Source organism: Lissotriton vulgaris, chromosome 12 (assembly GCF_964263255.1).
Source record: "Lissotriton vulgaris chromosome 12, aLisVul1.2, whole genome shotgun sequence".
In the NCBI taxonomy this organism is placed as follows: domain Eukaryota; kingdom Metazoa; phylum Chordata; class Amphibia; order Caudata; family Salamandridae; genus Lissotriton; species Lissotriton vulgaris.
This window is the reverse complement of record NC_141700.1, coordinates 653,905,367-653,930,078: the sequence shown is the minus strand read 5'-3', so window position 1 is coordinate 653,930,078 and position 24,712 is coordinate 653,905,367. Positions and strand designations below refer to the sequence as shown.

At 44.1% G+C, this 24,712-nt stretch overlaps 1 protein-coding gene across 2 annotated transcripts in view; it reads left to right on the top strand.

The window, feature by feature from the left end:
* BANP (BTG3 associated nuclear protein) overlaps window positions 1-24,712 on the top strand; it is a 990,655-nt gene that overhangs the window by 254,407 nt on the left and 711,536 nt on the right. For both annotated transcript variants that reach the window (XM_086945823.1, XM_086945822.1), the window contains 2 exons: window positions 2,446-2,568; window positions 9,024-9,202. In XM_086945823.1, coding sequence (XP_086801949.1) covers window positions 2,446-2,568; window positions 9,024-9,202 — 302 coding nt within the window. The remainder of the gene's footprint in view (window positions 1-2,445; window positions 2,569-9,023; window positions 9,203-24,712) is intronic.

Here is a 24,712-nt window from a genome sequence, read left to right as displayed (position 1 = left end):
CAAACAAAATGGGTGCCAGAGCGCATCACTGCTGTGTACCTGTACATAATTCAAAGGGTTTTGATTTTACTTCCCTTACCTTAATCCTTACCGTAGGCTCATTCAAATTACTTCTTCTGCCATTGAGTCTTTAAGAGGACCATGTTCACCCAATGAGTTAGAGGCATGCGAGGGAGGGAACTGGGGCTCCATGGAATGTCTTGTAGAAGGGCTGAGGCTTTTTGTAGCTTTATCCTCCTAAGGCCAATGGTCCTTGTGTCAAAGCTATTTGCTGTGTAAGCTTATACCTTGGGGGTATTAGTGTTCTTTTATGCAGTCTTTCTGCTTCTTCACTACGGTTATTGTCTTCTTTGTGTAATTTTTGATAGCAGTGGCTGACCATACCTATCATTCTTCGTCATGTATTATTGCATCTTATTGTAACCTGAGCTCCCTAAACCTTTCCCCTAAACTTGGGTCCTCAGTTGTGTAGCCAAGTGCTTGCTTGGTTGGTTTCCGGGTGAGTGGTAATATTTTTTGGTGTGACGTAGTGTGCATTCTGCTTTTTTCCTTATCCAATGCACACATCTGCTTCCTCAGTGCCATTATTTGACACCAGAGTTAATTGGACATGGTGCATTTATGTAGCAATCATAATGGTTATCATCTTTTGAGGGGGACCCAGCCTTAGTTAATGTACTCCTAAGTACTGCCTTTAGTATGTGCAGTAAAGCAGATATTGACATTGCATCTTTTTCTTTGTCACTCATGGAAGTTTGTATGATATACTTTATGCCCTGCAAAAAGGCTGTGTCATGGAGGATATTGTTATTCAGACTGCAGGCTCTGCACCTAACCTAGAGTTCACCTATTTGTTGGAGTTAAGTAGCCAAAAGCATTATCTGATAATGCTGTGAGGATTAGATGTGTCTTTGATGCACTGCTTTAACACTTCTTGGAATACAAAGTATTCTAACCTGGTATAGGTGAGGTGTGCCGTCGACCAGAATGCGTAGTCTATGGTTGATGAATGTAGAGACCTCCATGGGACCCATGGTACGCAGCTAGTCTTTAAATTCTTAGCAATACCCCAGGTCCATGACCTGATGTATCCTTGGTGTTGTCCATCACTGAGTTCAGGTCTGATCTTAGCACTATTTCTCCAGCTGCTGCCTCTAATATGTTGGAAATGGAGGAGTGCAAATAGACATCTTGATTTTCATTAGATGCAGACAAAATGTGAGCAAGCAACCCTAACCCTCTAGCTAAGGTCACACTAAAGGTTCTGTTAAATGCCTCTCTCCACTTCCTTATCCATTTTCTGTACAATGCTGCAAGCAAAGTATTGTTATTCCTTTTTTCTTATTGGGGCTTCATGAGAATTGTTGTTTGGGAATCCATTTCAATTTCAGCCTACCCCAATTTTCCCTCTGGAGATGGGTCTCCCGAAACCAACCTGTCTCCGTGCACCTCCTTCAATTGAGTAAGAACTGTAAGCTGTTTATCTGGCACTTCGATCCCTTTCACGTCAAAGCTTAATGTTTTTAGCAGGCATACGTTCTGGATGGATTTGCTGTATGCCATCTCTCCTTTACCTGTGTTTTGCTGCTTTTCTTTACCTTTATCCAAGGTCCTTTCAAGGTCGTGTTCTCTGTGTTTAGTCCCAGAGCACACTCACGCCTCCTCATCAGCACCTCCTCCACAGCCCCACTGCACTTCTTTCAGTATACCCTCTAGGCCACTGATATTTCCTCTTCTCCACCTCTCCCACTTAGTGTAGCTAGGGAGTGACTGTCCGACACAACTCTATTCCTCTCCGCTCTAATTCAAAATGGTGTCTCTCTCCAAAGCCATTAGTTCTGTGCCAATGGTCAGCACGCAGCAATGTAGATGCAACATTGGGTCTAGTTAACGCTGACCATCAGGCGACCTGAATTTACCCTAAAGATTTGGTAATTGGCACTATAATTGCTGGTTAATTGGGTGAAGTGGAGCCACTTTGGCTCACATCCTCGCCATTCCTAGTCCGGCTACCCTCTGCATGGCGTTTGAGCACTGTTGAAAACAAAACTATGTGGCTCTGAAGGCAAGGTGGTGCAGGTCATGTCACTTGTAATGACTTTAACATAGTAGGTGTGCCATTATGTTATTACAGTAATACAAATACAAGTAGTTTATATCCACGTAATGCTCGTTCTCATGTTACATGTAACTAGTAGTAAGGTAGTAGCTTACTTAGCAATGTGTGACATGACTTACCTTTCATGACACTGTAAAAGTGTAATAAGAGTTCAATTTATCTGGCCTGTACAAAAGAGGTTAAATCCAAGTTTGAGGTCTATGCTGCTAAGATTCCAGATGTTTGTCTTTTTATGTAGAAGCTAAACTGTGCGTGCAGATTTGTTGTTGAATGCATAATAAGTGTTGATCCTCATTGTTTCCCCTCCGGGGATTTATTTTTCATAGCGTCGTCCCTCAGACCACTGTCATATTGAACAACGAGCAGCAGAAAACCGTGGTAGCCAAGATGGTCACCCAAGAAGAGCCTTTAGGGAGAGCCACGGACGCCATAGACAGTATTCTTGGCGGGTGAGTAACCGGTGTATTTAATACATTGCTCTGTCTTGTACTGTCAGTGAGCGGGAGGTTGAGGGAAAGGCTGACTCAAACACTAGACTGACTTCACCATAAGCAATGGCACATAAAAGCATTAAGAGTAGCTTAAAAAAATGTATTTATTCAGGTGACTCATTTGTCAGATTTCCAGAATAATTAAGATCTATAATTAACTATTGAGAGATGTGTTGTTTGATGTTACCAATGCCTTCTGATACAGAATTCTAACTGAAGATTCTTCCCCTTGTGAATATTTCCCAGATGCCAGACTGGCCTCAGAAACATTTTCCAGCAATTCCCTCATACGTTGGCAGGTGGCGTCATGTGGCTGTCAAGTGGATGGCATATCCATCTGGGCCAGGGTGTGATGTTGGGGTCCCCATATATGCACCTCCTCCGCTCACTGTCAGTTCTTTTCTTTCTGCAACTTCCAGTGCAGAATCGAAGCCTCTCAGATCCTGTCATTCTGAGAAAAAGGTTCCCCTCAACTTTTCATCTAGAGTGTGTAGACAGACTCACCGTAAAAATACAGGTTGTAAGTTGTGTTGAGACTGCCACTGATAGATACCCATTACCGACACAAATGATGCTTGTTTTTTGTATCCAAACACGCATGTGCATCATGTGAGTGCTGCGCGAATGATGAACGACAACGAAGCAAAACCTGCAGTTCCCGAACCTCATAAGAAGTTGAAGTGAAGGGCGTGGACGCCTACTCGATCCTGAAACTTCTCACATAATTTGTTGCTATTGAAGCCACATGACTCCAGTAGGTCAGAAAAGTTCAAGACACACAAGAGGTCCAAATATGGGTCTCTGTCATCCTACCACTCCCACCATTCACAGTCGCACAACGTCCCGGGCATTGCTATGTTGTGGAGTCATTCCCCAATTTGCAACACATTCTGGTGCTGATCCTGATGTGCCCCGACTTCCCCGGGTCATCGGTGACTCCACAATAGCTCGAAGTGCTCAAATAGGCCTTAGACACCATCTTTGGTGCTCCACCACATACCTTCACTGTGCCTTTGGGCTCCAAAGTGGCCTCCAGTTGGGCTACTGCCAGTGGATCCATCCCTGATACTGACTGTGCTGCTCTGCCTCAATCTGAGGCTGGCCTCTTCCTCCAGCATAGTGCCTCTGGATTCTGCGCTGTGTCTAACACTTCCCCCCTGCACCACAAGTCTGGCTCCCGAAGCTGGAATCAGAGTCAGTAGTCTTATCAGACTCTGAAGCACATACCCCACCACAAAGACCATAACAGCACGCCCATTGGCACCCAGAAATGCAAGCTCAACCATCATGATGGTGATGATGCAGATGACAATACCTATAATGACTCTTATTGTGATGGGAACCAATTCGATGACCTGCAGGAGGCCAGTGGCCTGGACACCTCCCCAGACATTGGTCTGTCCCCCGCTACGATACAAAAGGGGATGATGGACGGAGCGTTTGAGCAAATCAAACACTCACCCCCAATCAACCGATCTGGGTTTAATTCATCACCATTCTTTAGCTCACTCCACCACCCCAGTTCAGACATTGCTATATGCAAATCAGTCTGACCCTGTGACGGCTGCTCAAGTTTTTATTTTACTTACAATTGCCACGTTTTGTAGGTTTTAAAGGTTTGGGAGCCTGGATGGGACAGGATCATAGGAGAACATTTGAAGTTGGTGTGAATATCTGCAAATGAGGCAAATCGCAGATGTAAACACAAGATAATAGTATGGCAGTAGGCCAGAAGCAGTCAGACTGACAGTTTGCCAGAGGTTTAGAACATCACAACATTTGATGACTAACTGTAGTAGGATTCATCTAGTTAGAGTGAAGAGGTACCAATACATGGCACGAACATCCTTATTTAACTAACTGCAAGGTTTAGTGCTAGAAACACATGCCCTGGTGGGTCACTTAACCAAGTAGACATGTTCTCTTGATTCATTCTAGTGTATTATACGAGTGAAGAAGTCACAGAAAATCAGTCGAGGGAATAAGATTGAGTATTCAGGGTGATGAGGGGCTGTGCGCGATTTTTTAACTAGATGGACCTGGTACTTCTCTTGGGCACAACCTTATGGGCAGTACCTCCCTTGTGAATTTGCTGATCATCGGGCATGTTGTGGAGAAGTAGTTGCACAGAACAAATGGGCTAAATGAGGAGGTACTGTGTTAAGACAGTGTGAAGGAGCATAGAGTGTTCTGCTATCAAAGTGTTTATTTGTACCTTGTCGAGTGAAACATGAGGCAGTTTTGGGCGGCTGAACTTAAGTGTTTGGATGAACGATGAGACAGCAACATGTTGGAATAAGTTATCTAATGCAGAGCCCTTTTCCACAGGCAAAGAGCCTTGAGCTTAAATTAAATCGCCTAGCTCTTTATTATTACCTAGGATTTGCGTTGATTGATGAAGAGGTCTGTTTCGGGTTAAAGAAATGTTCTAGAAACAGATACTTTTTAAGTTTAATAATCCTGATGGATGAGCATAATTCCCTCAACCAGATATTGATATACTTCTCCCAAGGTAGGTTTTTGTGCACAGTAAATTTGTTTCTTTGCTCCAGGCCGACACCTACCCAGGATTGTCTTTTAAGCCGGACCAGATGATGGGAGATTCGTCTCATAGGAAAGGGTTATTAATGAATGCAGAGGTTTGGGTGAGCCAGGTTTCAGTTCGGATGAGGAGACGGAGGTTGAATTCAGGTCATCAGCTCTCTGTAGTGAGCAGTAGGAGATAAAAAGAGGACCTGCAGATGTGTTTCTGTAGGGATAGGATTGTTGGGTCAGACTGATTTTTAGCGTGAAGCAGGGGCATTGGATCTGTAGCTGTAGTCTTGAAAAGGGGGAAGGGTGACTCTCCCCTTACAAGCATGGGTCTCCATCTCTATTAAAAGTTAGTGCACGCTACCATTGATCCACCGCAACGCTGGCTTTCAACAGAGCTTTGGAATAGGTTGGACTGATCTATAACTTTCTATTTCCAAAGTGCAAATCAAAATGTGGATTTCCATGTACAAATGCATCTCAAAGTGCTCTGTGTTTCCCTTGGCATCTATGTAGCATGTCTCTGGATGGATTCTGTGGAAAAGTGTGCACCACCGGCATGCCAAAACGTTTCAACAAGGTTCCACATATGTTCTAACACCATGGCCCAAATTGCTTTTCAAAACCACACTTTGAAAAAATGCTAGTATACCTTCCAGGTGGGTTTATACATGTGTCCTTTCTTTGGGACATTGCTGTGGCACTTGCTTTGGCATTTGGAAGGACTTGGGACAGTGTTCTTGTTTTAGAGAAGCCATTGCTGATTTTTAGTCAATAATGGAATCATTGATTCCTCGTGTTTCTTGCAAACTTAGCAGTGTGGTCTCATGAACGAATGTTACAGCTCAACTCATCTACCTGTTATGTTATTGGGGCGGGGGAGAGGGGCATGTTTATTCTTACTAATACACGAGTTCCTGAAATATCTCAATTGTTTGGGTGATGTCCAATTTGTCGCAGAATGTACTCGTCCTCTCTACTGTACTCTCTATCTCTGCTCATCATGTACCCCAGACACCGCTCAGTTCTTCATATACTGCTTATTCACCATTTATACACTGCACGTACATTCCACAATCAGGACGCTCCAGGCACACCCTCAGCCACACTTTGCACATGACCAGTCTTTCCTAATAACACTGTGGCACACTTTCAAGCACTCTCCCGCTCTCTCTCTCTCACGCACACACACACATTGTCTTTCCCACACTCCGCCTCAGTCTGTGCCCCTCTTCTGGCACACATCCATTGGGTTTAAAGATACACTCACGTATGGCGAGAGTTGTGCAAAGAGCAGCTGCAAGCACAATAGATTGGGAGCAAAGACTTGCCTGCCACCCACCAACCATTAGGCAGCTAGAAGTTGTGGGCTTATTTACCTCTGTGCATCTCTAGTAGCAGCATGCACATAAATGAGGATGGGGGCACTACAAACATTGGTGAGCAGTTTACAGATGTAGAAGCTGTGTCTGCCGAATCCCAAGGAGAGGTTTTAGTAAGAATGACATATGACACGCTCAGCGATAGATGATAACTTCTTTGTCCATATGACAAGAGTCTTTATTGATAGGCCTTTAACAAAAGTGTCAAGTCTTTACAAGTCAAAACACTGCATCATTCTCTTTCCTGAAACACAAAATGAAGAAGTGTCTGCTTCCTCGCTCGCCACAACCTGAACAAACTCTGCTGACCAAACCTGTGCCTGAATCCTCACCAACGCTGCACTCACTCTCTACCCTAACATGTCCCCATCCATCACTGTCTCTCCCAGAAGGCAAGGGAACACAGAACCACGCCAAATTACTAACTGAATATATAAATACTGTGGATCACACCATGGCCTAGTCAACTACTAAACTCTCTCTAAGGCCATTCCAGAAGTACTGTAGTCTTTCACATGATACATCCCACCCTAAAGTTCTACTTGGTGCTGCCCAACAGCACCATTCTGACCTCGCACATGCTACAATAGTCCACAAATACACCACCTTACTCAGCATATTAGTACGTTAAGGCACCTACCAACCTAACCTTTCAAACACTATTCTAACGTACACGTCTTAAACCTCGACGCACACAGCCTGAACAATCACCCACACAACCCACCAACCAACTTTCTGCAGAGGCCTGCATAAGCACTGACCTGCAAAACACCGCACATACTTGCACCCAGACAGTCAAATCTACTCCACTAACTTCAAATAACTTTTATCTTTCACCACCACACGTGGTCATACACCATTCTCGCATTTTCTGTACCTCATTCAGCTTCCTAACAGTGTGGGGTTTTATAGATCCTAGAAGGTAGTAACAAGTTGAATCATAAATCCTTCAAGAGGGTAGGGGACAGTCAGCAGTTAAAACCAGGGCGGAGGTAAGCATGCGGAATGGATCACCCCAGTAGAACTCGTGAAGTTCCTTGTCGGTCCTAGGGTGATAGAAGAATTGGGGTGTAAGTGTGGAGCCTGGTTGTTTCTGGACAGGTCATCCTTGAGGGTATGTGGTTTGGGAGATGCAAGAGTGGACCATAGAATGAGTTATCCTATCAAGAAGGACTTTGAGGTTTTAAAAAGGTGAGCATGAGTCAAAGTATGGAAGAGAAGTGTGGATCAAGAGAGGTACTGAAGTACTCATACAGGTCTGTTTTTCCAGAGAGTATGGGTAGTAGAATGTGGATGCGAATGTGGGAAAAGCCAAGCCCTAGTAAAGGAACTCTGATACTTCAGTGCTGGCAAATAATGATGCAGCCTTGAATAAGGAGTACATGAGAAACAGTAGCTTCGATTTGTTTTGACTCGAGAGGGGGGGTGGGGTTGTAGTGCTGGATGTATATAGACATGAATGTTTGTGCTATTTTTACAGAGTAACTCTAGCCGAAAAGCAGCAAAGCACTGTACAGGTTAGAAGACAGAGGAACTGAAGCAGAATCTCCCAAGTCTTGCTGGTGAAGAAGCTGGGGAAACGCTGTTGCCACAAACATGCAACAGTAGCCTGAAAGTGCAATGAAAGCCAGCAAGGAACTACATCAGTTCACAACTACCATCATATACTACGCAATGAAGCAGAAAAGAAAGCTTTAGCATGAGTGACATTTGGATACTACAGTTAGAAAAGCGAACCTTTATAGTGCAGGAGGCAGCATTAAACCAATGCAAACCCACTGAGTGGCTGTTTGATCCTTCCAATGGAAGATACTGAATAAAGACCAAAGATGGCGTAACACAGTGCATTAGTAGGCTTACTTCTTGAAGGGAGAGCAGGAGTAAGACAACCAAGAAAATAGAAAAGGTACACTCCTCAGTGCTAGGTGTATGTTCTCTGTGCATTGGGTACATACCCAGCTGTTCGGTACCTGCTTCTCCGTGTACTGGGTGCATGTGCCTCTACAGATGGAGGCGGCAGAGACCATGCTGCTCTTCACATCAGTCATTGCAATGATTTGTTGCACCAAGACATTCAGAGCTGAACTTAAACTCCATTGCACTAAAGCTTAGACCATGCCTCTACTTTCTCCACGATCAAAAGGTCCTGGAAAAAGTACTGACCACATTTACATTATGATCTAAGCAGTTGAGCTTGCGGATAAGACTCAATTCATCATGAGCTGGAACTGAGGGAAAATATTAATAAAAACTGCTTTTCTTAGATTCATTGTGGGTCTGTAAGACCCTACTTGTCTCTGGTACCTACACACACTCCATAAAAGAGCCAAACTACACCTGAGACAGGCGAGAATGCAGTAATAAAGATCATTTTGTATGGACTATGTCTGTAGTGTGTTGACGATTTTATCTGACTTTGTTTTTGCTGCAGTCCGACTGCAGTGCATGTACCTATATTTGGTATTGGTAAAAATTGACCCGCTAATCAATTCTTTTCAGTGGTACGTTGCCTGGCCGCAGGCGGAATACCATAGTGGTGAAGGTCCCGGGACCAGACGACAGCCACAACGAAGACTGTGATAGTGGATCTGAGGCCAGCGACACTCATTCCACCGGCGGTCAGTCTGGAAGTCAGAGCATTGGCAGCAACGTGACGCTCATCACCCTGAACTCTGAAGGTAGGCGTGTGGACCTCTGGGGAACCTGTGTCCCAAAAATGTGGATTGCACAATGTCTCAATTGGTGTTCAGTTGAAAGTGAATGAACCTACCATACAGCCTTGCAGTTCACAAAGTGTTCTTTTGCCGGAAACCACGCATGTATAAAGTGGGAGTCATAAAGCTGACCCATCCTTGGGCTCTAAGAGCCTAACTTTTTACAAGGAAACCTTTGGCAGGGCTGCTGGGATTCAAGCAGCGCCCACATAGTGCATGTGCCTGCTCCTCAGAGCGGCGAGGAGGCTCTGGTTGTGTACATCTCCACTCCTCTCTCTTGACCCCGCGTCGTGTGGGATCCCAGGAACCTGAGAGCGGCGTGTTGTGTGTGGGTGAAGCCCAGCACACATGTGGTGAGCCAACAGAAGAGATTTACACTAGCTCGGCTGCCAGGGGGCCGTCTGTTTGTTTGAACTACTCCTCGTCCACCGAGACCTGACTGCTCTACCTTCTGACTCCATATGGGGACCAAGACTCGTTGTAAGTGAGTAGCCGGTTTTGGTGCCGGGGTTTATTTTCTTAGCCGTGTGTGTAATAACCTCGCTGGGTCAAGTTACCCTCCGAAGTCTGGAAAGAACTGTAGAAGTCTGTAAAGCCCAGTTATTTGGATTCTGTTGCTTTTGAGGTTTCGTAATGAAAGAATTTACGCATGGAAAAACAAAGCTGGGATGAGCAAAGAGCAGTGGTGGGAGGGCTGCAACTGTGTGCTTTAGAACAGCCCTAGTTTTTAGATAATGTCATTGTGCAGCCTGTACTTATACAATAATGTTCCACAGAGGAAAGATACTAGAGTGACTAATAGTTTAATATTTTCACAGTATATAAAAACTGATGTCAGTGCAGCTCAGACGTCCAAAATCCATACCATATATCTCTTAATGTCACATTGCTTCGTTTGTTTACATGACAAGAGCTGGCAGGTGCCCATGGGCCACACAATCAAAGCCCTGTTGACTCGATGATTGACACCGTACGTACTTTAATCAAAAGCACTGCACCTCTGAGATGGAAGGGTGCTATAGGACAGGGGGGGGAGGGGTGGGTGGTCTCTCTTCACATCGGCTGTAGACCTTGTCTGCTTAATCAGATACCTGCAGCAGCACCCCCATTTGAGGTTGCATCCAATACTTCCGGTGAGGTTTGACACCACAACTAACTTCGCCTACGTCTTCCTGATCATGGAGAATTTCACGGGAGAGCTGCTTGAATTCGTTCAGTTTCATGTTTATCCAATGTATAGAACATGCTTTGGTGCGTTTCAAAACATAGTTCTTAGGGAAGTTGTCATGCTCGTCAAATATGTATTGCTCCCAATGGGACATTTTTTTTAAATGTACTGTGCACATGTATAACACATAGCATGTATTACTGTCCAGTAATGCAATCTTCTGCACACATGTATTCATCACTTAACTTTCTACCTCTTGGCCTGTCCGGTGAACCCTTGGTTGGCTCACTAAGACTGACGCACCATTGCCGGTTTTGAATGAATGTTCCCATTCTATTGAGCAAGATTGTCTCAAATGCCACATTGAGTTTTACTGCTTTTATGTAACTCACCATCATGATGGACTTTGCGCCTAAATCAGAGCTTCTGATATTGCGAAGTTTGTGCCTGGTGTATATGCGAAACAAGCATTTTCAAAGCCAGAAGGTTTGGTCTTAATGCCAAAGCCAGCGGCCACTGGTTAACAGTTAAGTATTTCAAGAGCATCCAAAGATGACTTCTTATGCATGCGTACGCGGGCAGCTTTCATTAAGTGTTTTTTTTTTTTGTTCAAGACTATCGTTTTCTACCATTTCAAGATGGCTGATCTATTGGAAGCTTTTGTCAGCCAACTTGGAAAAGTAAAGCATGATAAAGTACTGGAAAAACATTCCTGGTCACCTGTGCGAGTGGATAAACACACATGAGCAGTCTTCTTGGAAAGATTTTTGTTTGTTTTGCTAAACTTATGGTGAAAATGAATCCAAGATGGCTGCCAGTGTACAGACATGCACACACAAAATTGGTCCTCGTGGAATAATTTTGCTTATCCTATGTCAAAAGCCATTCAAACATGGCTCTCCATGCATGAACATGCAATGATTTTTTTTGTTTTTAATTATTTCTCATTCTTTATTGTTTAAAGATGACCCATATGTTGTAAGGAATGTGCTGGCTATCTTAAAACAGTAAATGATATGAAAAAAGCCCATTCAGACATAGCCGTTAGTGCTGTCTGCACCAGTTGTGGTGTGTACTGCAGGCGGCTCCAAACAACCCAGTAACAGTGTTAGGGGAGCTGCCCGGGCCTAACATAACAAAAAAGTTAGTAGTTTAGAAAAGTGAAAATATTTATTTATTTTAAAAAGGGAATACATTCGACCACCGTTACCTGGATCAGACTACTGTTATGGCATTTTGAATAATCTGCATCATTATAATGATGTGAGAAGCGCCCCTATCTCATTCTCTATTATTGAAAGCTGTGGTCGGTGTAAATAAAATGTGAATAACAATTTACCCGGATGCAACTGTGATCCAAAGCCCTCCTATGTATCGATAGGAAACATTATTTCTTTAAAAAAAACAGTAGTTTGGCAAGACCACTAAATCTATCTCAAAGACCAGACCCAAGATATCTGACTCATGGGTAGGATATCAGCATCTTCACACACATGGCCAAGTTAGACATTTTGGCACATTTTACTTCGGGACAGCATTTTAAGCCACCGTTCCTGTAACAACTCTAAAATGATATTGAATGGAACCTTGCTGGGACAAGTGAAGAGGCTGAGTGACTTTTCCCGGGTATGGCTTGTTTAGTAACCAAAGGAGACATAGCCCGTCTCTGGAAGCAGCCGACATCTCCCTTGTTATCGACATGGCATGCTGGTGTGCACAGCAAGAAAATCCCATATATGAGACCCCTGGATGACCTCACAAACACGAGATGGTGTGGGGGAAGTGGTCGGCCTATCACAGTATCTCCTTATAAGTGGGAGGAGTTCTGTGTGAACCATTATGCATGTTGCTGTGGATCTGAACAGCCATATTTTCTTACCTTTTTTTCTTTGTAATGCTTCTAATGTATGGACGATGCCCGCTGTATTTCTAAACGAAATAAAGTTGGTTATCAAAAAGACCTATATTGAATGGAGAAAAAATGTGTAGTTGCCATTTTTTTTCCTGTTTAGGTGACCACCTATACTTTAGTGCTGCATCTCATAGTGGCCATGTCAAGCTATCCATGCATCCAGACCTACCTCTTACTAAATTAAGAATGAAAAAAACAAGTTGGTCTGCTGTGGTTTTCCATACTTGCAGGACAGGCCGATATGAGCGTTGGGGGTTTCGGCTGAGATGGAGTCGCTTTAAGAAAATTCATTGAGTATTTTATAGGAGGAGCTCAGAGCAGTCGTTTGAGGTATTTGTTACCTGATTATTAAAAAAACAGTTGTGCACAAACCCATAATGCCACTAGGGCTCTACCAGGAGTCATGTTATTTGAAGCTGAGAGCGAATCAATAAGTAACCCATGCCACTGGGGTTTGTAGTCTTTTAGAAATAGTGCAGTGTAAATGTGTATTTCTCCATTCAGGGATCTGCACTAAAATGTATAAATACTGAATAGCTGTGGCTCTTTGTGGACACATATATGCAACAGAATATGGGTTTCATTAAAGACATAGAAACATCTACCCTCTTTAATGGCACTACACAGCAGGTTATTTAAAAGGTCACAGATGCCAGCAATCTACCAGTCATCTACATCCTGGGCTCTCTCTTAAATGCTCTGAAGACAACAATTTCTCCAATCCCAGGCCCATTCTGGATAAAAATAATCTTCCGTTGGCTTCCTCCAAAAACCTCTTCTCTTCAATCCCGCAGGACCTTTACTGTGTGTCTGACATAAAGTTGAATTACTAGGAACAAAATCCACAGTCCCAAAGGTATGCATAAACTTATCAGTATGTATTGAAATAAAATATATCAAGGTGCCAGAATTATACAATTAAATATGTGCCATACATCTTGATCAAAATATTAATAACTTTTTAGGAAGGTGAGAGGGAGTCAAACCTGTTACCTGCAATGAGACGGTTTTGGAAGGGACAAAGCAGGCTTCTCTTTCTTTGCTAAAAATCCTAATTATCATGCCACATATTTAGAGTTACTATTTGAAGCCAAAATGAGAGGCTAGCATTGTGCATTTTCGGGGCTCTTAGAAAGTCAAAGAAGAAATATTCCCAATTAACTTCAGATAGAAATTAGTAAATGTACTTGCATTGGACTAGTCATTTTCTTCATTATATCTTCCTGCCATCATACAGTGTGAAGCACTTTGCTTAACACTGCTTCACTTATAGAAAGAGTCTTAAATGCAGGCAAATCTAGACCAACTTGACGCATAATGGTCTTCTCTCAACTTGCTTAAAGTAATTGAAAGTACTGCCGTAAAATATTCTTAAAATAAATTGGTAGCTCCTCTCTGTTTCTTGAGCTGATTCTGCATCACTGTGTCTTGAGAATAAAATATTGATAAAAAGTTGAAGATGACATAGTTTTACTTTTCTTAACCGAACCAAAAGTAACATAATCTGAGGTCAAAAATCTGGAACTTACCTCCGGCACTCTCACATTGGAGACTTCACAAACTATAATCAAACGCGGGAATACAGTTGAAGGCCAGTTTCCAAAATGGCTAAATATTTTACTTGTACCCCTGCACAGGTTATTAGCATTAGTCTGTCACAAAAATCTGCCAACGTAGCATATATTAGCTGCAAAAAAAAAAAAATGATGGATGGAATGCTTTCATTAATTTAAACCACTGGAAATTGATTGTGGCTAAATTACGTTCATTGTTTTTCATCTAGTTGCCACTCTAGACAGAGAATAACCCTATACAAATTGATCGTGATTCTGCTCCATTCCAGTAGGAACCGTTCGTCCTAAATTGCGAGGACATATCAGGGGCGGCTCCTCCGTTTGAGCGGAGGAGCGTCGCCCAGCCTGCTGCGAGCGCAGCAGGAACACACGATTGAGTAAAATGGCATGTCAATACCATTTTACTTAAACGCTGCAGTGCGAGGGCAGGGGGTGAGGCTGAATCCTGAAATTGCAGGATTACAGCTGCCCCTCTACTGGCCGGCTCTACTGCTACGGCCAGCTTGACATGCGCAGTGCGCACCCAGCAATCCCATGGCTGCGCAACAGCCTGGAGATTGCTGGCCCTTGGCTCCAGCCTCAAAATAGGCGCGGGATTAGCCTGCTCCCACCAATCCTGGAGCTGGTCTCAGCATGAGAGCAGCTCCAGGATAGGTTGTTGTGGTGCCCACTGAGCAGGAAGGAAGTCCTTACCTTTCCTGCTTGTAGACGCTGATCGGGGAGAGAGGTGTGCACCCTAGTGACCAGTATATGAGGAGTTCAGCACTGTAGTGCCTCACCATATTTTTATAGTTGTAGCCGCCACTGGGACATACGCCTTCCAGACACAACCACAAGCAATCACAGAAATATTTATGCCTCAGCAGTGAGGAATAGCACAAGTACTGTGGCACAGTGAGCACCAGACCAAAGTATATGCATACCCATCGCACTTAGGGTGTCTACTGCAAGAAACAACAAAGCAATGGAGGCAATGCTTGAATTAATCACTGGCGATTAATCAGGACCCCATTTCACTTCATTGTTTTTCATCCTCTGTATCACTTCAGACACAAACCTGTTGTATGTAAATCAGTCTTGACCCTGCTCCAATAAGAACAGTCTAACTTTAACTGCTGGGCATCATGATAAAAACCCATTCAACCCCAGACCAATGTTACCCTAGTTAGACCTTGCTAATGAGATCTACTTGGTTTCTATAGTATACAAAAAAGTGATTGATGGAACACTAGATTCAATTTAGCCACTGGTACTCACTCATGGAGGCATCACACCATGCCACCTTAGTTGGCAAACATGAGGGCAGGAACCCTCATGTTTGCCAGCCTGAGTGCATCATTTTCACACCTATCCAGAAAAGTTGTTAGTCCTTTAATATACAGTGTGAATAACGTGGGGTGAGTACATTCCCCTGCCTAGCTCCTCTATTTGCAGGAAATGGTTCAGTCAACTCGCCTGCTAGACCACATCTAAACTGCACATAATTTGTATTGTGCAGTCTTACTATAATATCTAGCTGGTAGTTTGGCACCCCATCTCTGAAAGTACCTGCCAAATGGTCGATATTGGCACCTCAATCAAATGCAAAGAGCAGGATCCACAAAAACAATATAAAGTCGACTGCCACCCAAAGTCACCACTTTGCAATACATCAGCTGCAGGAGGAACACTTGGTCAGTTGTGCTTGTGCACTCTCGAATGCCCGCCTGGAGGGGTGTCAAGATTTCATTTGCTATTAGCCATTCCTGTAGTCTGTCTAGAATCACCTACTAAATAGCTTGTGGGAGCTATCTATAAGACTTATAGGTGTGTAATTAGTTGGCAAATCTCTGGAGTCCTTTTTAAGTATGGGGATAATATCTGCCTCTACCCAAGTCGGTGGGATAGGTGCTCCTTTCATGATAGCAGTGAGTATGCAGTGAGCACCACTGAGAAATAGGTACTCCAGATAACCTATTTTGCTCGTAAACCAATCTCTAGGGATCTTATCCAACCCAGGGGCTTATTGGGGACAATTGCCTTAATAGCCAGGCTTATTTCATGAGCTGGTATCTCCAGGGCATCGGTCTCATTAGTGCTTTCTGTAAAACATTGTAGAACCGCCTTAGGGGTCACAACCTTCTCCACTCTATCTCCACAACACTGCTGTGTTGGCCCCAGGCCCATTTGTTCACGTTTACGGTCCGTGAAGTCTCCCTTCTGCATGTATAGACTAGAGAAATGGGTAATCCAGTCGCTGACTGAAATGTTGATATCAATAGAAGAAAACCCATCCCTGCTACCATAGGACACCAAATTCCAGAAGGAACGATGGTGGTTTGATCTAGCAGCGGCTAGAGGCTCTCAGTTTTTCTCTGCTACTAGTCTTCTTTAGCGTCAATTAATGTTTTTTATAGGTCCTCGTGGTAAACTAAATCTGGGGTCTATCTTGCTTTTTTAGCGCATCAACCAATGATTTCTTGGTTCTCTACATTGCTTATTGAACCAAGATGGGGGATGCTTCCTCTCCGCCGATCACCTGATCTCAACGGAGAAGTGGTTCCTCAGGTTTTGGAACATCCAGGTTGTGACATTGGAAACTGCCGCCAGAGACTCACAGAAGCCTCCTATCAAGTCCAGCGACGGCAGGCCCTCCATGCCAACGGCGACTAGTCTATAAATCTCGCCAGTGAATCAATCTCAGCCACTAGTAATCACTTGAGGCTAAATCCCAATCCATTGTTATTTTGCATACCTTAGTTTGGGTGCAGCCACTGGGCTGCTTGTGTTCTGGTTCATTGACGTCATTAAACACAAGGGAAGGGGAGAGGGTCAACCACATACAACTCTACCAACTCGAACCCCTTGAGGACCAATTTTTACACACATAGAGGGTTGGAGAGAACCAAGATCAAACCCCAAACACACCGTACAACAAAACAAAAAGTGTTTGTTTTGATAATACTTCTGTCTCTAACAAAAGAGAGGGACCCAAACAAACCAAAGGGGTAGGGTACCAAAAGACAAGTTGTCAAAAAAGATTCCCCTTCGGGTGAATTTTTGGACTAACCGCAGTTTAGAAACACACATACACAATCAGTATCAATAACATAACAAAGGAGCAACAAATGATGTAACCGATACAGTCATACAAGAAAATAAATGTACATTTTATTTTGATATATTAAAAACAAGGTTAAAAAACGCAATTAAAAACCACAATATATAATGGGACAGTACATAAGGAAAACAATTCCTAATTCATAAGAGGGAAATACACTAGTCAAAACTGTTATATAGGATCACAGCAGAGCATCAGATGCTCTGCTGGGTGGAAATGCACTAAGTCATTGGACAAAGAACTCCTTTCAAAGTGACTAACAATACATTTTGGAGTGTGATCCTATATAACAGTTTTGACTAGTGTATTTCCCTCTTATGAATTAGGAATTGTTTTCCTTATGTACTGTCCCATTATATATTGTGGTTTTTAAATTGCGTTTTTTAACCTTGTTTTTAATATATCAAAATAAAATGTACATTTATTTTCTTGTATGACTGTATCGGTTACATCATTTTCTGCTCCTTTGTTATGGTATTGATACTGATTGTGTATGTGTGTTTCTAAACTGTGGTTAGTCCAAAAATTCACCCGAAGGGGAATCTTTTTTGACAGCTTGTTTTGATAATACTGCCCTCACTCACACACCGAAGTGTGTGACATGCTTCATCATCGGATCTGCTTACAATACGCCCAGGTGTAGCCACACTCTGGACGGAGCATAAGGGAGGGGGTTTGAACATAAAAGACCACTGGACACAATATAACAAAACACAACATATATACAACATATATACATGAACGGATATGTGATCAGTGAGTGTCACCCTGTGATTGGGACTAAAGTGCAACACGTGCAGTTAATCAGGAAGTGTTAAAACTGGTTTGAGGATACCAAACAGGAAATTTATTGACAGGTGCCGCAACCAGGATTAGAAGAAAAGAAAGGATGCGTAGTGTTTACAAGAGAAAATCAAGTTCTCAAAACAACCCTCCTTATACCGCTGTTGTCAACATGTTTCGACCGACTTACTGTGTGCCATGAGGGTCACCCCAGTCTTCATAGGACCTGTGTTGCTATTAGTCCTGCAATTTGTCAAGCCGCAATTCGGTCAAAGTACCAATTCCTACTGATCACCCTGGATTCTAATCGAATCAGCATGAGTGGAGGGGATCCCGACAACACGGGAAACATAAGCGAGTTTATTACTAACTTAAACTCGACATGGCGTCCTGCAGGTCCGTCTCCCAAGAACACAACTGTTCCGAGGAACGACCTCGTCCGATTACCTGCTACTGGATCGCCGCGTAGAAACAATGAAATGTTATGCGGTCCTCAGCAATTGCCAGTGACTGAGATTAATTCAAGCATTCCATTCATCATCATTGATGTTGAACTTGGTTCCTGTGGCACAGCGAGCCCAGGACCAAGGTCTGGGCTTGCCTGTCGCACTTAGGGATTCTACTTCAGCAAACAGCAGTGAGATGGGTGGGATGCTTGAAATAATCTAAACCACTTGCAGTCGCTTGGGGCTGCATCCCAATCCACAGTTTTTCACCCACTGTGCCATTGTAGACAGAGACAAGTCCAATGCAAATGAGTTGTGGTCCTGCTCCATAAAGTACAGCCAAGCCTGAACTTTCCAGGCAAGGTTTCCTGTTGACTCGGGCACAAGCAATCCCTGACTAGTTTCAGCCAGTCTGGAGTTGCTTGAGGTATAGGGGCCTCCTCCTATTGTCGGCCTTCACTGTAGTTTTTGCCCACATGGTGGGTGGATGTGCTGAAACCCACTGGGCTAACAACTTAGTTGTATTCGAGATTAAACCCACAGGCAACGTTCTCTCTTTTCCGCTCATAGGTGGGCGTCTCCACTGTTACCGTATAAAAGAAGAGAGGATGTGACCTAACAGATAGAATGGTCAACCTTGAAGCTGGGGAACTGGGTTCGAGTCTCGACAGGGACGCTCCAACATCCTGTGATTCTGGACAAATCACGCAATCTTCCCAGGCCTAACAAAGTGAATGTCTCCGTCGTTAAGGCAACTGGTGCTCATGTAAAGCGCTCTGAAACCTTCGAGTCGAGTTTGCGATATATACAGCTGCACAAAACAAAAGCCACATCCATCTTCGCTACCTTTAATTCCCCCTTACCTAAACACAATGCTTTCTTGTAGATGTAACCTTTCCCCAGTGTCCCCCCAACAGCAAAACTATCATTCCATCTTTTTTTTATCTCGACTTGACCCATACCGTGTTCTACACACCACCTCTGTTATGCTAATGAAGTGAGATTACTTTAATTCGTCTCTTCCGACGTTTTAACATGACAGGTTCCACACGGTTCTGATTGGAGCTCACTAGGGCGGGGGCGGGGGGGGGGGGGGGGGGGGGCAATCAAATAATTGCTTTTAACGGTCTATGTGTTATACCCGTAATCTGACGAAAATGTTGTGTTTCATAATATAAGGTCATGAATTTGGGTATTCTTGGCTTGTCTTTTTAGCTTTGTACCGCGGTGTGATGTTTGCATTTTAGAAAATAAAAATAAATGGCTAACTGTTCTCATGCCAGCGCCTTGGACACGGTCACAAAGGTTATAGAGTTTAATAATGTTTAAACGAATTCGAGGATCGTTAATATTTAAAAAGCATCTCACTGTAGTACTTGGGGCGAGCATTTGGTCTTCTGATAGCACCCGCTCATAACTTCAAGTGCTTCCTTTTTCCGGAGAGCTAGCCGTCATAGGAAACAGCATCTCGGGCGGACTAGTGGAAAATGAAGTTAAACGCCATAGAATAAAGTGCGGGTACACGGCCCATCTCTCTTATGGCTTGAAAACGACTTGACGCAGGATTGATTCTTGAGCCTGAGCTGATGATGTAGTTTTATTTTAATATTCTTGCTTTGTGCTCTAGGGGGAGCTCTCGACTAAGTGAACGTGCCCTAAATGGTTTCGTTTTCCTTAATGGAATGCTCGCAATGCCGTGCTGATGACATTTGCATATTACTGCAAATTCAGCACGCTTTAAATCGCTTTATTCCGATTAACGCAGTACCGCTACTTCATCTGAACTGGCTCCTTCGCAGTACATAACTTTTGATAAATTATTCTGGGTTGCATTCATGCCTTCGACTTGCCAACTCGGATTGGAATTGCTCCACCTTTCCTTACCTTTCATCGGCATTGTTTGTAGGTTCAAGTCAACAGACTTAATATTATTTTATTTTCACACTTTTCTTACAAATACATCACTTTAGGGTCTCATACCGAGTTTGCAAAATTTGGAGTTAATACCCCAAAGCGCAAAAAAAAAAACCTCGCTGCGTTATGTGCACATTTAAAATGTACGCAGAAAAATGAGAAATAAGTTAAATAACGCGTGGTAAACAGTACCCCCACATTTCCACCAGTGTGTTAGCGTCATCATTTAGTTGGCGCCAACCAGCTTGGTGAAATCTTTGAACAGTGGTGTAATCCAAAATGTGAATAAGGGCCCGTGAGTCTTCCATATCCCACAGATGCTCATTGGCCCGGGCTCAGTGGAGGACCCCGTGAATGGCTGAGGGGTCCCTGAAACGCCATTGCACGGTCTCGGGCATTGCACTTTCACATACAATTATTGGGAAAACCAACGCGTCTGTATTTTTATGCGAATATATATAAACACTGTCACTAACAAATGCTCTTTACATGCATTGCCTACAAAACTATTGTTCATCACATTCAAGCCCGTCCAATTTGCTTTTCAATTAGGGGAAAAATAGCAAAAATATATTGCTTTCTGTATGGAATACATATAGGAGATAAAGAACTGAATGTGATAGGTAGATAGCCAATAGAATGAGGTGAGAGGGTGATCACTGCTCGATGGAGCCGAATGTAATGGGAAGTGACATATTTTAAACAATTTGCAATAACAAAAAGAGTGTGTCTTGCAGGTAAGCTCCATTGTCAAGCCAGACCTAAAGGTGTGTTGTTTCAATAGGTCAAGAAAAAATATATTGGGCAACGCAACATATAGACCGCTGATAGTATTTACTGCAAGGCAAGGTTTTGTAAAAGTCTTCAATCACCTCCAAACTACAGCAAACCTCCTGCATTTGCTGGGGTTCACTATCAGCTTGCAAAGTCACACCTGACTCCTCAGACTCTCCCTTTCATCTTGGGTATTCTGAACACTGCAATTCTGTGCAGGACCAGCCTTAGGCATGTGCAAGCTGTGCACGTGCACAGGGCCACCAAACCCCAGGGGCCACCACATCAATATATATCCTTAATATAATAATCCTCTGAGGATGGATACATATTTGTGTGGCGGCCCCTGGCAGGGATTTGGTGGCCTCTGGCTCTATTCCACTTCCAAACAACCTGACCCCCCCCCCCCCCCCCCCCTCTTCACTGGCCTCCGCGCTCCACCCCGCCCAGACCCCCTCTTCCGGGGCCCCCTACCTACGCTTCCTGCCCAGGGCCACCATGAACCTAGAGCCGCCCCAATCTGTGTCTACCCTCCATAGCAGTGAGTTCTAGGGCATTCAGGCTACGATACTGATGTTTCAACTTTTGTCCTGGATTGCGGCATGACTATTATGCTGCTGGGTCTGATGGCCTTCTGCATCCTGCTGTGAAGCACGCCTGTTGGCACATGTGGGCTCTGCAGTGGGACCTTAGGTCCTAGTGGCCGCAGCATCAAGGGATCTCTTAGATCTAGTCCATATTTGAATGCAAAAGATCTGCAGTGGTGGCTAACAGACCGCGACTGGACCACCGGTAGACACTTCTCCCTTCCCCACCCATAGCTGACAGGGGTGGTCGACGCATCACTTCTGGATTGGGTCGGCCACCTGGGAGAAGTGGAGATCAGAGGACTTTGGTATCCGGCAGAGCCCCACCTTTACATCCATGTTCTGGAACTGAGGGTGATTTGCATGACATTGAAAACCTTTCCCCAATCCATTAAAGGAAAGCTGATTGAGATGTTCACAGTAAGCATGGGTGAATTTTGCGAATTCGCGATCCGCGAATTTGCCATTCGCGATCCGCAAAATTCGCGAATTTGTGCGAATTTGCGGATTTTTGTTTTTGCGTGTTCGCTGGGTTTTTTGCGTGTTCGTGGGTTTTTTTGCGTGTTCGCGGGGCTTTTTGCGTCTTCGCGAGCCGCTTGCATAGCGAAGTTACCCATGCAGTCGTTTATGGGAGAGGGAGAGAGAGATAGATAGATAGAAAGAGAGGGAAAGAGAGGGGGAGAGAGAGACCGAGAGAAAGAAAGAGAGGCCGGATCTCTGAAGGGCCAGATTCCTGAGTTGCCCCTACAGAACATACAGCTTTTTATTTTTAGAAAAATGCATATGAAAATTGTGCTGTAAAGGTCTCTTTTAGTTTAACCCCTCCTGACAACTCAAAATGGGTGTATTTGCCATCCTCTCCCTTCTTCCTGTTTTTTCCTGTAAGTGCTTCCTGATGAGGTTTAATTCCTTGGACAGGTGCCTCGTTGTCTACTTGTAACTATTCTCTGACCCTGCTTCAAGGGTCAGAGCAAGGTCAGAGAATAGTTGCAAGTAGGCAACGAGGCGCCAGGAAGCAATTAGCAGCAGGTGTCCAAGTTGAAGTTAATTTGTTTGTAACCCTTTTGTAAAAGGTTACAAAGAAATTAGGTTCAACTTTTGCACCTGCTACTGTAACCCTTCCTTGGCTGAAAATTCGTCCCCGCTGATTCGCGGATTTTACCGCGATTGCGCGAGTTTCACGGATCGCGAAATTGCGGAAAATCCGCCCGCGAAATGGATTTTACGCCCACCCTTAGTTCACAGACAACACTATCACAATGTCATATTGCAACAAACAGAGCAGAGTGGGGTCGTGAACTCTGTGCCAAGAGTCCCTGAGCCTCTGTATCTGGCTGGAGCAAGAGAACAGCTTCCTGGTCATGCAGCTACTGGCTGGCTCTCTGAAAACCAGGGCAGAGAAACTCAGCTGCCGATGCCTTGCAGATCACAAATCGCATCTCCACCCAGAGGTGGCTCAAGATCTCTTTCGAGAGTGGGGAAAACCTTGGCTCGATCTGTAAGCCATCTGAGAAAGCACAATGTCAGCTCTTCTGCACTTTGGCGTTTGCAAAGCGGCTCTCGATTGGAGACTTATCCCAGTTAGACTGGAACCGGGACACCTGTATGTGTTTTCGCCAATACCACTCCTGCCCTGAGTTCTCAAGAAGATTAAGAACGACCGGGCCCAAGTCATCCTAATAAGTAAGGATTGGGACAGAGAGTATGGTTTCCAGAACTCCTGAGCAGGAGCATCTGTCCTCAGATCAGGCTGCCTCTTCGGATGAACCCAGGTCCTTCACCCAAACCTATACACACTCCACCTTCAAGCCTGGAGATTGAGTAGCACCAGTTGAATGTCTTTGATCTGCCTCCTGAGATCTACAATGTCATCTTGGCAGCCATGCTTCGCTCAACAAAGACTATATACACCTACCGTTGGGACAGGTGTTTAGCTTGGTGCTCCTTTTATTATGTTGACCTGCTTTCAGCACAAAATATTTAACTGTTTGTATTCTCCTTAGCCCGGAAAAGCCTTGCCCTGGGCACTGTTACGGGTAACATTTCAGCTACATCTGTTTTTTACAGTTGTCGGATCAGCCCTCACTGTTTAAGTCACCGGTTGTGACTCATTACCTTAAAGACTTGCCTCCTCCTACCCCTTTCATCATGCCCCAATGGGACCTTAATTTGGTCTTGATGTTCCACATAGGCTCACCATTCGAGCCCTTGCATAGTTGTCCTTTCAGACTCCTAACTTTCAACTTCATCCTTTTTGGTGGCAATTTTATTGGCCTGGAGGGTCAGCAATCTTCAAGCTTTTCGGTTAACCCCCCGTACACCAGCTTTTACCCACTCATACTGGTCTTTCGGACAAATGCCCCTTTTCTGCAGAAGGTGGTCCCTCCATTTCATGTCGGCCAGAACATCACACTGCCAACTTGTTTCGCCCGCCTCATCCTTCTAAGGAGGAGGAGATACTCAACACCTGGACCATAAGAAAGCTCTGTCTCCGTCTACATCGAATGCACCAAAAAATATTGGGTGGATGATCTACTCTTCATTGAGTTCACTGTATCGAAAAAGGGCAAAGGTTTGCAGAAACGGATCATCTCTTGAAGGCTTGTACTCTGCATCAAGATCTGCCACGCATTAGCTAAAAAGCAGCCTCCTGAGGCCTTGCTGGATCATTCCACCAGGGTAAGGTCGCTGCTACTTCCTTAGCATACAAGGTACCTGTCCTGGACATCTGCCAAGCTGCTGCGTGGGCATTTCTGTACACGTTCATGAAGCACTACTGCTTGGACACTTCTGTCCATCAAGGCGGACAGTTCGCCGGTAGGTCCTTGTGGATTTTCTGATGTGTGCCGTTCAGACCCACCTCCGGGTAGGTATGACTATATCTATTCTAAGGTGAGGAATCTGCAGTTTAAAATCTCTATCAGAAGAGCAAGTTGCTTAACTTTGCTTATGTTATTTCTGGTAATGACTCTATCTAACCGCAGATTCCTCACCAACCCTCCCATCCTCCCTGTTATGCAAAATTGATTATTCACCCTAACATCCTAATCAGATTCTGCGCGCTGGTCAAACACTCAGTCTAACTTGGCTCCGCATTTAAAAAGTAAAAAAAAAATGTTTATTGGTATTTTCAACATTCAACACACAGTACACCAATAAAGAAAACACAGCACTTAACGAGCTAGCCTGGTAAATGCCAGTAAGAAACACTCCCCC